The sequence below is a fragment of the Ambystoma mexicanum genome, chromosome 13 (genome assembly GCF_040938575.1).
Source record: "Ambystoma mexicanum isolate Mex_15411 chromosome 13, UKY_AmexF1_1, whole genome shotgun sequence".
Classification (NCBI taxonomy): domain Eukaryota; kingdom Metazoa; phylum Chordata; class Amphibia; order Caudata; family Ambystomatidae; genus Ambystoma; species Ambystoma mexicanum.
This window is the reverse complement of record NC_090938.1, coordinates 822,682,681-822,699,488: the sequence shown is the minus strand read 5'-3', so window position 1 is coordinate 822,699,488 and position 16,808 is coordinate 822,682,681. Positions and strand designations below refer to the sequence as shown.

The following is a 16,808-nucleotide window of genomic DNA, read 5'->3' as shown; positions in this document are numbered from 1 at the left end:
GAAGTGATGTAGAGTCCCCGGGGATGTGAGTGAGAGTGAAGCGCTGTGCAGTCCCAGGGGATGTGAGTGACAGTGAAGCGCTGTTCAGTCCCTGGGGATGTGAGTCAGAGTGAAGCGTTGTGCAGTCTCTGCGGATGTGAGTGAGAGTGAAGTGCTGTCCAGTCCCTGGGCATGTGAGTGAGAGTGAAGCGCTGTGCAGTTCCTGGGGATGTGAGTGAGAGTGAAGCGCTGTGCAGTTCCTGGGGATGTGAGTGAGGGAGAAACGATGTGCAATCCCTGGGGATGTGAGGGAGAAGCACTGTGCAGTCCCTGGGGATGTGAGTGAGGAAGAAGCATTGTGAAGACCCTCACTGGAGTGAGTGTGCAAACAGCCCGGCCGTCATTGAGGTCAATAAGAGGGAATAAGTGACGAAGCCGTGAGTAGATGAATAATGGAGACTCAAGAGCAGACAGGGAAAGGGAGTAGCGTGGTCTAGATGGGGAGTGGAGGGTAAGGGCTATGTGTGCAGTGAGTGGAGGAGAAGCACTGGCAAGCAGCACTGACCCACACGCCCCCCACCCCCTCCATCCTGCGTGTCTTTCTTTTTTCCAGGAGGGGGCTAGAAAAGTAGCTCAAGGAAACACGGAAAAAAACGTGTGGTAGCGCCTGCCCTAAATGGCTTGCAACTGCTTGAGATGAGCCCCAATGGGGCAGGTGCTAAAGGCTGGTACACTGCCAGCTCTCCTGATCTCAGGGTGCCAAGCATCTGTGACACACGCAGGCCTTGGCCATTTTACGTGGCCCCCCACAGCACTGGTGATGAGGGGAACCCCTGTACTTTGTTGTCATGGGATCTTGGTTGATGGTCCATGACCAGATCTGATCTTCAGTGGCGATGCTCACTGGAGCTTATATCTGGGGCGCCACTCTCCGTTGGAGCGGTGAACACCCCTGCAGTAGGACAAGCAGCACATCTCATGTGATAGGCAGGAGCAATGTTCCCTCTAATTAATTTTCCCTAAGTGTGGAAATGGTTAGCTTTCGTGCACACATTATTTTTCCATGTGCGCACCTTAACAATTAAGTAAGCCACCTTGTGACTGTGCGTAGTTAGTGAGCTACCATCTCCAAAGAGCCTGGAAGGAAAGGTCCCCTTCCCAACCACTGCAATTTGTTACACATCAGTGTAAAGGTGCATCTTATACAACATTTTTTCCAAACATGTAGGCTATAATAACAAAAATGTTTATATGTGATTATAAGGCGAGCTCATCATCCAGTCCAGGACTTCAAGATATGCCATAATCCCTACCAAGAGTACTCCTGTAGAGAGAACAAAAGCATTTGTGAAAAAAGCTTTGCACGCTCAGGATAAACAATAGGTTTAGTTCTGGTTATTCATTTGTCAACACTGCCCAGAGACATTCCAGAAAGTATCTAGTGCCACTGGAAAAGAACACTCAGGTTTATTACAAAAAACACATATCGATTATCACTGATGTGGCTGTCAACATATTTAGACAGGATATGATTTTTGCAAATGAAATAATGGCAACTATAAGGAATGTGTCAGAAAACAATCGTTCATGTGCCACTTCAATGAAGTACTTCAAGGGCCAGGAGAACACGCCTATCATAATGTGTGTACTGACCATTGCATCAGAATAACTGCACCACAGAATCTGATGACCAGAATTCCTGGGGCTCTGCTCACTATCCACATTATGCTGTCATGTGAGTTGTGACAACATATGCTCAAAACTAGGCTTACAGCTAAGAGCCATATGCACATCATGCTTTACTTCCTAAAACAGGAAAATGTGCCCAACAAAAACGGGAAACCATGAACATATAGCAGAATCTGGGACCTGGAGAGCAGAACCATAGGTAGGAACTCAAATAATATTACTGTCCGATCTCAAGAAGAAGAATTTTAAGGGCAATTCCAATTTAATAAGCATGAAATATTCCTACTCGCAAAGCTAATTACTTATTATTAGAACCATGCTTGTAACCCTGACTAATGAAGTGAAATGACAAGGCACATAACAAAGCTTATAGTTTTGCCCACCCTTCCCCGTTACAGCCTAGACAAAATTCAACAAGAGCTTTTGTGAGGTTTCTTCAGGAGCTCCGTTGAATCTCATATATTTGTCATTTGAGTCACCAGCAGCAATGCTCAGAGGTACAACAGTTTCAGAGCCTTCTTCTTTAACTAGGGACCACTCTTCTGCAATTCACTACTATTAGTGTAACAAGATGTGTTAGGGTTGCTAGAGGCATTAAATGCAAACACATGATTATATTGAAAAGCCCTCAGCAGCAGAACATAGAAAGAAACAGAAGGCGCAGTTTCCTAGACTGTTACTAGAGTTTCCAATCCTTTAGCAGACAATCAATGCAATGCATTTTCTTCTTTGTAGTGTACTGCCAAAACCTTTGATTTAGTTTTTGAAAAGTAGCTGATTTTTTCTTCTCCCTGACAGACTGCTCTCCTATGATCTTCCAACCATACCCCTCCTTTGCTCCTGTGCTAGCCTCCAATACTAATGTACAGGGCTCTATAGAAAGTGAGGCATTGCAGCAGTAAAACACTAACTGGGATATTTGCATACCCACAAACCTTTGTGAGCAAAACATTTGTAAAACTCCACAATGATATCATGTGCAGTTTAAGATAAGGTCATCAATCTATATGTGTATAATTACTATGAAGTGGATACAAGATTGTTTGCAACATTACCCATCTTTAAATTGTTGGTTAGAATGATACAAGTGCAACCGTTTTTGTATTGAAGTGAATTGCCATATAATTAGTTAAGGTCTATGCCCCATGGAACTCTGAAAACTTGGGAAGGCTGCAGATTGTGTGAAAAGCATTCTAGTTATCTGAATATCCGTTGTCCTAATAGTATATACGAGTAATGCCAGGCATAGTCCATGCAGATTATCGCTTGCAGGCCAAGTCAATGATCTTGCAATGTTGCTCTCCACTTATAGAGTAATGTTAGCAATGCCAACGTAGGGGATGTTGAGCATGACGTTTGCCTACTCAAACTCCTTAGAGGGCAAATTCATATTTGAGTTTTATAACGTGTTAAAGGGGCCACTTCAAAGTGCGTTTGTGACATATGTCCAATACACATCAGAGTAGCCTGCTTACTTACCATCAGTATCTGATATTTGAGCTGAAAGTTGGGTTACATAGTCTGGGTGACGCTTTTTCTGTGGCACCATGTTTAAAGAGAACATTCATGTGCTTGAATGTCATTCATATTATAACAAACACAAAACAAGTGGATATAGGTCAAAGGCTGTTAACCTTTTACAGAGCCAGAGTAAGCAGTCAAGTTTGTCTGGTAATATCTGAATGTGGCCTGGGGCAGATGTTTGAGTCATAAGGTATACATGTGGTAGAGTCAAGTATTAGAGTCATGGGTGGGGAGGGAAGATAATTTGGTTAATGTGTGCAGGCAAATCTTAGTTATACCTTCTGTTCATGGGGCCACTTTTTCATATTCATTTTTAACCTCTTGTGGGTGTATTCTTTTTATTGGTTATTTAAGGTCAAACTTGCATAGTAGTGCAAAGTAAGTAGGCTGCACCAGAATATCAAGACTAGTTATTATGATTTAGCTTAATTTCGAGAGAAGCAAATATTAGGTACCTGCTGTGGCTTGCGCCTTATTAAATCACTTTGATTAGACGGGAATTTTCTGCGTGCACTGTAAAAATTGTTCTAAGCGGCACCCAGAAGGAAGCTGGGCAAGCGCACATGTGCACAGCTTAGAGGGAACATGGCCAGGAGGCATTGAAAGTAGCGCCATCAGGTGAAGGGATTGTGCTATCACCATAAGTGGACAGAAGAATGTAAGAAGGCGAGGCGGGGTCTCAAGAATAGCGTTCCCCTGGTGAGTCAGGGGCCAACTAGTACTTCTGTACTGTGCTCCCATTGATCCATGAGGGGCTCTGTCCAGGTGAGCCAGTGGGTGATGTGATCAATGAGGAGTCCTGTCTCGATGCGTCATTGCTTAATGAGTTGCTTTGCCCAGAAGATTCGATTACTGAGTCGCTTTGATCAGATGACTGAATACCAAACGAGTAGTCTTGTCCCTGTGTATCATTGATCCCTGGGCCACTTTGTCGAGATTACTCCTTGACTGAGTCGCTTTGCCCATATAACACAATGACTGAGTTGTTCTGTCCAGCTGACTCAATGACGGAGTTGTTTTGTCCAGATGACTCCATGGCTGAGTCGCTTTGTCCAGATAACTGATTGACTGAGTTGTTTTGTCCAGATGAACCCATTACTGAGTCACTTTTTCCAGGTGACTCCATGACTGAGTTGTTCTGTCCAGAAGACTCAATGACGGAGTTGGTTTGTCCAGATGATTCCAGGACTGAATCACTTTGTCCAGATGACTCCTTGACTGAGTCGCTTTGCCCATATAACACCATGACTGGGTTGCTGTCTCCAGATGACTCAATGACAGAGTTGTTTTGTCCAGATGAACCCATTACTGAGTCGCTATGTCCAGGTGACTCAATGACTGAGTTGGTTTGTCCAGATGAACCCATGACTGAGTCGCTTTGTCCAGTTGACTCAATGACTAAGTTGTTCTGTCCAGAAGACTCAATGACGGAGTTTTTTTGTCCAGATGACTCCATGGCTGAGCCGCTTTGTCCATATAACACCATGACTGAGTCGTTTTGTCCAGTTGACTCAATGAATGAGTTGTTTTGTCCAGATGAACCCATGACTGAGTCCCTTTGTCCAGTTGACTCAATGACTGAGTTGTTCTGTCCAGAAGACTCAATGACGGAGTTGTTTTGTCCAGATGACTCCATGGCTGAGCCGCTTTGTCCATATAACACCATGACTGAGTCGCTTTCTCCAGATAACTCAATGACTGAGTTGTTTTGTCCAGATGACTCCATGACTAAGTCACTTTGTCCAGGTGACTCAATGACTGAGTTGGTTTGTCCAGATGACTCCATGGCCGAGTCGCTTTGTCCATACAACACCATGACTGAGTCGTTTTGTCCAGATGACTCAATGACTGAGTTGTTTTGTCCAGATGACTGGTTGACTGAGTTGTTTTGTCCAGATGACTCAATGACTGAATTGTTTTGTCCAGTTGACTCCAAAACTGAGTTGTTTTGTCGAAATGACTCAATGACTGAGTCGTTTTGTCCAGTTGACTCCATAACTGAGTTGTTTTGTCCAGTTGATTCAATTCCAAGCGAGTTGTCCTGTGCCTGTGTGTCGGCCATGGATGAGTTGTTTTCTCCAGGTGACTGAAGGATGAGCGAGTTGTCCTGTGCCTGTGTGTCGGCCATGGATGAGTTGTTTTCTCCAGGTGACTGAATGATGGGCAAGTCGTTCTCCCCTGGTGTGTCGGTGATCAACACAGGGCTTTGTCCTGACGAGGTGTTCATTGACCCCGGAGATGCAGCACCAGAAACTTTGACAGATTCTAAAAGATGGTCGAGAGATTAGTGAAACATGTGTTAGTTTGAACCCATCTGATATCCGTCGCCATCACCAAACCAAGCTACATTTGCAATGGCTCCCTACGTTTACAATAAAAACAACTTTTCAAAAAGAACATTTGCAAAAACAAGAATTTACTTTTCAGAGCCCTGAGCACTGTCCTCTCATTTGCTCACGCCCTACCAGATATTTACGCGAAGCTCTGTCAATGGTGTCTCTTTGACATCATTTACTGCACAGTTGCTCCTCACCATAATGTTTGCAAAAGGTCGAGAACCGATAGGTTCGCTGAGCGTGGGCCATTACAGGTTATTAATGCCTTGAGCCAGTATTCTGTATGCTTCGGCAGTATTGTCTAGGATTGCTGCCACTTTTACATCAGTCCTCGAGGAGTCATGCCTCCTCCACATCAGAGTTCTGCCCTGAATCCGAAGACGTTGCAAAGACATGAATCTGGGCGATTGGCCAAGCTTGAGGCCGAAGCCTCCAACCTCCAGAACCAAGGAGCTCATAGAAAAGAGATGGCTCATCTTAGGCCGAGATGACGTCTATTCTGCCTCACTATGGCCTGTGTCTGAAAATGCCTTACCCATTATTATCACTCGGGGCCGCTGTCAGCCAATCAGCTTGCGCCAAACCCGGGCTGCATCACATGAACCAAGCATAGGTCTGAAGCCAGCTGCGCAATGCTCACACCCACTCTGCCATCTGCCCACCTCCCCATCACTGCCTGCTTACCTGTTGGTTTCAAGGGCCTATGCACCATTCTTCAAGATCTCCCTAGCCTCCATAGAAATGGAAGAGGGGCTCTTCATATATCCATGCTTTTCATTTCCATGGAGGCCATCTTAGGTAAGTATGTGTTTGAATGAACGGGTCGTGGCGATTGCACGGCCCATTGATTCAAACAAATACATTTTATAACAACGGGGTGCTAACAGTAAGAACCCACCCGCCCCCTTGCAGGGCTTCACAATCCTGTCATTTTTCTGACACCCACCATTTAGGCCCGGGCGCACCGGCCTGTGAAGCGCTGAAGTGGGAGATTATTGTTCTATTCACAAAGCCTCCAACTAGATCAAATCCAGGACTTAAATAGCACCTAGAAACACCTGTGTACATGACTTATCATATCATATCATTTGCACATGAGTACCTAACAGATGCTCCAGGGAGCGCAGGATTTGCTGCCGCTTTAGTCCCTGTTTCATGGAATTATTTGTGTGTAAAACAGGGATTTACGGGCAGAATGAAACGCAAATCCCCATCTACACGCAAATAATTCCATGAATAAGGGCCTTACCCTTTGTGACTAAGGCATAATAGGGGTTGAGTCTGTAGAAGCCACATCCCTTACTCTGCACCAATAGGATCAGAGTACTAGAAGCCCATCCCTTTCTCTGTACCAATAGGGTCTGGGTCTATAGAAGCCACGCCCCTTACTCTGCACCAATAGGATCAGAGTATGTAGAAGCCCCATCCCTTACTCTGCACCAATAGGGTCTGAGTATCTAGAAGCCCCACCCCTTTCTCTGCACCAATAGGGTTTGGGTCTATAGAAGCCACACACCCTTACTCTGCACCAATAGGATCTGAGTATGTAGAAGCCACACCCCTTTCTCTGCACCAATAGTATCTGATTACGTAGAAGCCCACCCCTTTCTCTGTACCAATAGGGATTGAGTATATAGAAGTCACATCCCTTACTCTGCACCAATAGGATCTCATTACTTAGAAGCACATCCCTTTCTCTGCACCAATAGGGATTGAGTCTATAGAAGCCACATCCCTTACACTGCACCAATGTGATCTGATTATGTAGAAGCCTCATCCCCTTCTCTGCACCAATAGGGTCTGAATATTTAGAAGCCTCATCCCTTTCTTTGCACCAATAGGATCTGAGTATGTAGAAGCCTCATCCCTTTTGCTGCACCAATAGGATCTGAATATGTAGAAGCCTCATCCCTTTCTCTGCACCAATAGGATCTGAGTATGTAGAAGCCTCATCCCTTTTGCTGCACCAATAGGATCTGAATATGTAGAAGCCTCATCCCTTTCTCTGCACCAATAGGATCTGAGTATGTAGAAGCCTCATCCCTTTTGCTGCACCAATAGGATCTGAATATGTAGAAGCCTCATCCCTTTCTCTGCACCAATAGGATCTGAGTATGTAGAAGCCTCATCCCTTTTGCTGCACCAATAGGATCTGAATATGTAGAAGCCTCATCCCTTTCTCTGCACCAATAGGATCTGAGTATGTAGAAGCCCATCTCTTTCTCTGCACCAACATGGGTTGAGTCTATAGAAGCCACACCCCTTACTCTGCACCAATAGAATCTGAGTATGTAGATGCCCATCTCATTCTCTGCACCAATATGGGTTGAGTCTATAGAAGCCACACCCCTTACTCTGCACCAATAGGATCTGAGTATGTAGAAGCCCATCTCTTTCTCTGCACCAATATGGGTTGAGTCTATTGAAGCCACATCCCTTTCTCTGCACCAATAGGGGTTGAGTCTATTGAAGCCACATCCCTTTCTCTGCACCAATAGGGTCTAGGTCTGTAGAAGTCCATCCCTTTCTCTACACCAATAGGATCTGAGTATGTAGAAGCCCATCTCTTTCTCTGCACCAATGGGATCTGAGTATGTAGAAGTCCAGCCTGTTCACTGCACCAATATGGGTTGAGTCTATTGAAGCCACATCCCGTTCTCTGCAGCAATAGGGTCTGGGTCTGTAGAAGTCCATTTCTTTCTCTGCACCAATAGGATCTGAGTATGTAGAAGCCTCGTCCCTTTCTCTGCACCAATAGGATCTGAGTATGTAGAAGCCCATCTCTTTCTCTGCACCAATAGGGTCTGGGTCTGTAGAAGTGCCATCCTTCTCTGCAGAATTGGGGCTGAGTCTGCAGACGTCACATCCGTTACTCTGCACCAATAGGGGATGAGCCTGTAGAAGCCACACCCCTTTCCTGCGCCTGAAGGGTCTTTATGTGTAGAGGCCGGATTCCTAATTGCCAGCAGCTTGACAGAATCACAGGAAGACAGCCCCCCGCAACCTCCCCCTCTACCTGCCAGAAAATATGGCGAAATGAAACAGCCAATGATGGATAAAGAAATGGGCGAGGAGGAAGTAAGGAGATGGCTCCGACCCGCGGCATCAAAAAATCACAAAAGTTGGAAGACTTGAGCAGAAAACAAGAGGATCCAGGCGTGCCAGTCCAGCATCCTGGATTGTTTGAGCAGCACTATCATATTATTGACAGCATCCTGGATTATTTGAACAGCACTTTGATATTATTGACATCATCCTGGATTATTTGAGCAGCACTATGATATTATTGACAGCATCCTGGATTATTTGAACAGCACTTTGATATTATTGACAGCATCCTGGATTATTTGAACAGCACTTTGATATTATTGACAGCATCCTGGATTGTTTAAGAAGCACTCTTATTTCATTGTCAGCATCCTGGATTATTAGAGCACACTCATATTATTGACAGCATCCTAGATGATCTAAACAACAGTTTGATATTCTCGACAGCACCCAAGAGTATTCGAGTTGCACTGAGATATTATTGGCAGGGTGCCCTGAATTATTGACGCAGCACTCCAAAATTATGGACAGATCCCTGTGTTATTTAAAAATAGTCTAATATTATTGACAATACCCCGGAATATTTGAGAAGCGTTCTCATATTTTGACAGCACCCTTTGATTATTTCAGCAGCACCCTGATATTGGGGACAGCACCCATGATGATTAATGCAGTGCTCGCATATTATTGACAACACCCTGGATTATTTAAACAGCACTCTGGTTTTATGAGCAATGCTGTGGAATATTGATTCAGCACTCTAATAGGATTGAAAACATCCTAGGTTATTTAAGAAGCACTCTGATCATATTGACAGTTCCCGGGATTATATTAAACATGCACGCTGATTACATAAAGCATGCCCAGATTCCTTTAACTGTATTATATAAACAGCACTCTGATGTTATTGACAGCACCAGGATTATCTAAGAAGCACTCTGATATTATTGACAGTAACATGGATTATCTAAGCAGCACTCTGATAGTATTGACAGTGCCAGGAATTATCTAAACAGCACTCTGATATTATTGACAGTTCCATGGATTATCTAAACAGCACTCTGATATTATTGACAGTGCCAGGGATTATCTAAACAGCACTCTGATATTATTGACAGTTCCATGGATTATCTAAACAGCACTCTGATGTTGACAAGACCCTGGATTTTGGAAGCAGCACTCTGATATTATTGACAGCACTCTGGATTTGTTAAGCAGCACTCTGATAGTATTGACAGTACCCTGGATTATCTAAACAGCACTCCAATATTATTGAAAGCACCCTGGATTATCTAAACAGCACTCTGATATTATTGACAGTGCCATGGATTATCTAAGCAGCACTCTGATATTATTGACAGTGCTGTAGATTATCTAAACAGCACTCTGATATTATTGACAGTGCCATGGATTATCTAAGCAGCACTCTGATGTTGACAATACCCTGGATTTTGTAAGAAGCACTCTGATATTATTGACAGCACTCTGGATTTGTTAAGCAGCACTCTGATAGTATTGACAGTACCCTGGATTATCTAAACAGCACTCCAATATTATTGACAGCACACATGATTATCTAAGCAGTACTCTGATATTATTGACAGTGCCATGGATTATCTAAACAGCACTCTGATGTTATTGACAGTTCCATGGATTATCTAAACAGCACTCTGATGTTGAAAAGACCCTGGATTTTGTAAACAGCACTCTGATATTATTGACAACACTCTGGATTTGTTAAGCAGCACTCTGATAGTATTGACAGCACCCTGGAAATCTAAACATCACTCCAATATTATTGACAACACCCTGGATTATCTAAACAGCATTCTGATATTATTGACAGTGCCATGGATCATCTAAACAGCACTCTGATATTATTGACAGTGCCAGGGATTATCTAAACAGCACTCTGATATTATTGACTGTTCCATGGATTATCTAAACAGCACTGTGATGTTGACAAGACCCTGGATTTTGTAAGCAGCACTCTGATATTATTGACAGCACTCTGGATTCATTAAGCAGCACTCTGATAGTATTGACAGCACCCTGGATTATCTAAACAGCACTCCAATATTATTGACAGCACACAGGATTATCTAAACAGCACTCTGATAGTATTGACAGCACCCTGGATTATCTAAACAGCACTCCAATATTATTGACAGCACGCAGGATTATCTAAGCAGCACTCTGATATTATTGGCAGTGCCATGGATGATCTAAATAGCACTCTGATACTATTAACAGTGCCAGGGATTATCTAAACAGCACTCTGATATTATTGACAGTTCCATGGATTATCTAAACAGCACTGTGATGTTGGCAAGACCCAGGATTGTGTAAGCAGCACTCTGATATTATTGACAGCACTCTGGATTCGTTAAACAGCACTTTGATAGTATTGACAGAACCCTGGATTATCTAAACAGCACTCCAATATTATTGACAGCGCACAGGATTATCTAAACAGCACTCTGATAGTATTGACAGCACCCTGGATTATCTAAACAGCACTCCAATATTATTGACAGCACACAGGATTATCTAAGCAGCACTCTGATAGTATTGACAGCACTCTGGATTATCTAAACAGCACTCCAATATTATTGACAGCACACAGGATTATCTAAGAAGCACTCTGATATTATTGACAGTGCCATGGATTATCTAAACAGCACTCTGATATTATTGACAGCACACAGGATTATCTAAGAAGCACTCTGATATTATTGACTGTTCCATGGATTATCTAAACAGCAGTGTGATGTTGACAAGACCCTGGATTTTGTAAGCAGCACTCTGATATTATTGACAGCACTCTGGATTCGTTAAGCAGCACTCTGATAGTATTGACAGCACCCTGGATTATCTAAACAGCACTCCAATATTATTGACAGCACACAGGATTATCTAAACAGCACTCTGATAGTATTGACAGCACCCTGGATTATCTAAACAGCACTCCAATATTATTGACAGCACACAGGATTATCTAAGCAGCACTCTGATATTATTGGCAGTGCCATGGATGATCTAAATAGCACTCTGATACTATTAACAGTGCCAGGGATTATCTAAACAGCACTCTGACATTATTGACAGTTCCATGGATTATCTAAACAGCACTGTGATGTTGGCAAGACCAAGGATTTTGTAAGCAGCACTCTGATATTATTGACAGCACTCTGGATTCGTTAAGCAGCACTCTGATAGTATTGACAGCACCCTGGAGTATCTAAACAGCACTCCAATATTATTGACAGCGCACAGGATTATCTAAACAGCACTCTGATAGTATTGACAGCACCCTGGATTATCTAAACAGCACTCCAATATTATTGACAGCCCACAGGATTATCTAAGCAGCACTCTGATATTATTGACAGTGCCATGGATTATCTAAATAGCACTCTGATATTATTAACAGTGCCAGGGATTATCTAAACAGCACTCTGATATTATTGACAGTTACATGGATTATCTAAACAGCACTGTGATGTTGGCAAGACCCAGGATTTTGTAAGCAGCACTCTGATATTATTGACAGCACTCTGGATTCGTTAAGCAGCACTCTGATAGTATTGACAGCACCCTGGATTATCTAAACAGCACTCCAATATTATTGACAGCACACAGGATTATCTAATCAGCACTCTGATAGTATTGACAGCACTCTGGATTATCTAAACAGCACTCCAATATTATTGACAGCACACAGGATTATCTAAGAAGCACTCTGATATTATTGGCAGTGCCATGGATTATCTAAACAGCACTCTGATATTATTGACAGTGCCAGGGATTATCTAAACAGCACTCTGATATTATTGGCAGTTACATGGATAATCCAAACAGCACTGTGATGTTGACAAGACCCTGGATTTTGTAAGCAGAACTCTGATATTATTGACGGCACTCTGGATTTGTTAAGCAGCACTCTGATAGTATTGACAGTGCCACGGATTATCTAAGCAATACTCTGATATCATTGACAGGGTGCCCTGAATTATTGACGCAGCACTCCAAAATTATGGACAGATCCCTGTGTTATTTGAAAATAGTCTAATATTATTGACAATACCTCAGATTATTTGAGAAGCATTCTCATATTTTGACAGCACCCTTTGATTATTTCAGCAGCACCCTGATATTAGGGACAGCACCCATGATGATTAATGCAGTGCTCGCATATTATTGAAAAAACACTGGATTATTTAAACAGCACTCTGGTTTTATGAGATATGCTGTGAAATATTGATTCAGCACTCTAATAGGATTGTAAACATCCTAGGTTATTTAAGAAGCACTTTGATAATATTGACAGTTCCCTGGATTATATTAAACATGCACGCTGATTGCATAAAACATGCCCAGATTCCTTTAAACTGGATTATATAAACAGCACTCTGATATTATTGACAGCACCAGGATTATCTAAGCAGCACTCGGATATTATTGACAGCACCCGGATTATCTAAGAAGCACTCTGATATTATTGACAGCACCCGGATTATCTAAGCAGCACTCTGATATTATTGACAGTACCATGGATTATCTAAATAGCACTCTGATAGTATTGACAGTGCCAGGGATTATCTAAACAGCACTCTGATATTATTGACAGTTCCATGGATTATCTAAGGAGCACTCTGATGTTGACAAGACCCTGGATTTTGTAAGCAGCACTCTGATATTATTGACAGCACTCTGGATTTGTTAAGCAGCACTCTGATAGTATTGACAGTGCCATGGATTATCTAAACAGCACTCTGATAGCATTGACAGTGCCAGGGATTATCTAAACAGCACTCTGATATTATTGAAAGTTCCATGGATTTTCTAAGGAGCACTCTGATGTTGACAAGACCCTGGATTTTGTTAAGCAGCACTCTGATAGTATTGACAGCACCCTGGATTATCTAAACAGCACTCCAATATTATTGACAGCACACAGGATTATCTAAGCAGCACTCTGATATTATTGGCAGTGCCATGGATTATCTAAACAGCACTCTGATATTATTGACAGTGCCAGGGATTATCTAAACAGCACTCTGATATTATTGACAGTTCCATGGATTATCTAAACAGCACTGTGATGTTGACAAGACCCTGGATTTTGTAAGCAGCACTCTGATATTATTGACAGCACTCTGGATTTGTTAAGCAGCACTCTGATAGTATTGACAGCAACCTGGATTATCTAAACAGCACTCCAATATTATTGACAGCACACAGGATTATCTAAACAGCACTCTGATATTGTTGACAGTGCCATGGATTATCTAAACAGTACTCTGATATTATTGACAGTGCCTGGGATTATCTAAACAGCACTCTGATATTATTAACAGTTCCATGGATTATCTAAGCAGAACGCTGATGTTGACAAGACCCTGGATTTTGTAAGCAGCACTCTGATATTATTGACGGCACTCTGGATTTGTTAAGAAGCACTCTGATAGTATTGACAGTGCCACGGATTATCTAAGCAATACTCTGATATCATTGACAGGGTGCCCTGAATTATTGACGCAGCACTCCAAAATTATGGACAGATCACTGTGTTATTTAAAAATAGTCTAATATTATTGACAATACCTCAGATTATTTGAGAAGCGTTCTCATATTTTGACAGCACCCTTTGATTATTTCAGCAGCACCCTGATATTAGGGACAGCACCCATGATGATTAATGCAGTGCTCGCATATTATTGAAAAAACACTGGATTATTTAAACAGCACTCTGGTTTTATGAGATATGCTGTGAAATATTGATTCAGCACTCTAATAGGATTGAAAACATCCTAGGTTATTTAAGAAGCACTTTGATAATATTGACAGTTCCCTGGATTATATTAAACATGCACGCTGATTGCATAAAACATGCCCAGATTCCTTTAAACTGGATTATATAAACAGCACTCTGATATTATTGACAGCACCAGGATTATCTAAGCAGCACTCGGATATTATTGACAGCACCCGGATTATCTAAGAAGCACTCTGATATTATTGACAGCACCCGGATTATCTAAGCAGCACTCTGATATTATTGACAGTACCACGGATTATCTAAATAGCACTCTGATAGTATTGACAGTGTCAGGGATTATCTAAACAGCACTCTGATATTATCGACAGTTCCATGGATTATCTAAGGAGCACTCTGATGTTGACAAGACCCTGGATTTTGTAAGCAGCACTCTGATATTATTGACAGCACTCTGGATTTGTTAAGCAGCACTCTGATAGTATTGACAGTGCCATGGATTATCTAAACAGCACTCTGATAGCATTGACAGTGCCAGGGATTATCTAAACAGCACTCTGATATTATTGAAAGTTCCATGGATTTTCTAAGGAGCACTCTGATGTTGACAAGACCCTGTATTTTGTTAAGCAGCACTCTGATAGTATTGACAGCACCCTGGATTATCTAAACAGCACTCCAATATTATTGGCAACACACAGGATTATGTAAGCAGCACTCTGATAGTATTTACAGCACCCTGGATTATCTAAACAGCACTCCAATATTATTGACAGCACACAGGATTATCTAAGCAGCACTCTGATATTATTGGCAGTGCCATGGATTATCTAAACAGCACTCTGATATTATTGACAGTGCCAGGGATTATCTAAACAGCACTCTGATATTATTGACAGTTCCATGGATTATCTAAACAGCACTGTGATGTTGACAAGACCCTGGATTTTGTAAGCAGCACTCTGATATTATTGACAGCACTCTGGATTTGTTAAGCAGCACTCTGATAGTATTGACAGCAACCTGGATTATCTAAACAACACTCCAATATTATTGGCAGCACACAGGATTATCTAAGCAGCACTCTGATAGTATTTACAGCACCCTGGATTATCTAAACAGCACTCCAATATTATTGACAGCACACAGGATTATCTAAGCAGCACTCTGATATTATTGGCAGTGCCATGGATTATCTAAACAGCACTCTGATATTATTGACAGTGCCAGGGATTATCTAAACAGCACTCTGATATTATTGACAGTTCCATGGATTATCTAAACAGCACTGTGATGTTGACAAGACCCTGGATTTTGTAAGCAGCACTCTGATATTATTGACAGCACTCTGGATTTGTTAAGCAGCACTCTGATAGTATTGACAGCAACCTGGATTATCTAAACAACACTCCAATATTATTGACAGCACACAGGATTATCTAAACAGCACTCTGATATTGTTGACAGTGCCATGGATTATCTAAACAGTACTCTGATATTATTGACGGTGCCTGGGATTATCTAAACAGCACTCTGATATTATTAACAGTTCCATGGATTATCTAAGCAGAACGCTGATGTTGACAAGACCCTGGATTTTGTAAGCAGCACTCTGATATTATTGACAGCACTCTGGATTTGTTAAGCAGCACTCTGATAGTATTGACAGTGCCATGGATTATCTAAGCAATACTCTGATATTATTGACAGGGTGCCCTGAATTATTGACGCAGCACTCCAGAATTATGGGCAGATCCCTGTGTTATTTAAAAATAGTCTAATATTATTGACAATACCTCAGATTATTTGAGAAGCGTTCTCATATTTTGACAGCACCCTTTGATTATTTCAGCAGCACCCTGATATTAGGGACAGCACCCATGATGATTAATGCAGTGCTCGCATATTATTGAAAAACACTGGATTATTTAAACAGCACTCTGGTTTTATGAGATATGCTGTGGAATATTGATTCAGCACTCTAATAGGATTGAAAACATCCTAGGTTATTTAAGAAGCACTTTGATAATATTGACAGTTCCCTGGATTATATTAAACATGCACGCTGATTGCATAAAACATGCCCAGATTCCTTTAAACTGGATTATATAAACAGCACTCTGATATTATTGACAGCACCAGGATTATCTAAGCAGCACTCGGATATTATTGACAGCACCCGGATTATCTAAGAAGCACTCTGATATTATTGACAGCACCCGGATTATCTAAGCAGCACTCTGATATTATTGACAGTACCATGGATTATCTAAATAGCCCTCTGATAGTATTGACAGTGCCAGGGATTATCTAAACAGCACTCTGATATTATTGACAGTTCCATGGATTATCTAAGGAGCACTCTGATGTTGACAAGACCCTGGATTTTGTAAGCAGCACTCTGATATTATTGACAGCACTCTGGATTTGTTAAGCAGCACTCTGATAGTATG

General features: G+C 42.0%; 1 protein-coding gene across 1 annotated transcript in view; it reads right to left on the bottom strand.

Moving 5' to 3' along the window:
• Nucleotides 1–1,204: 1,204 nt before the first annotated feature.
• The window catches only part of LOC138522075 (clumping factor A-like), a 74,857-nt gene continuing 59,253 nt past the window's right edge, over nucleotides 1,205–16,808 (bottom strand). The window contains exon 4 of the mRNA XM_069635314.1: nucleotides 1,205–5,457. Within this exon, the coding sequence (XP_069491415.1) occupies nucleotides 4,130–5,457 (1,328 nt within the window). The 3' untranslated portion in view covers nucleotides 1,205–4,129. The remainder of the gene's footprint in view (nucleotides 5,458–16,808) is intronic.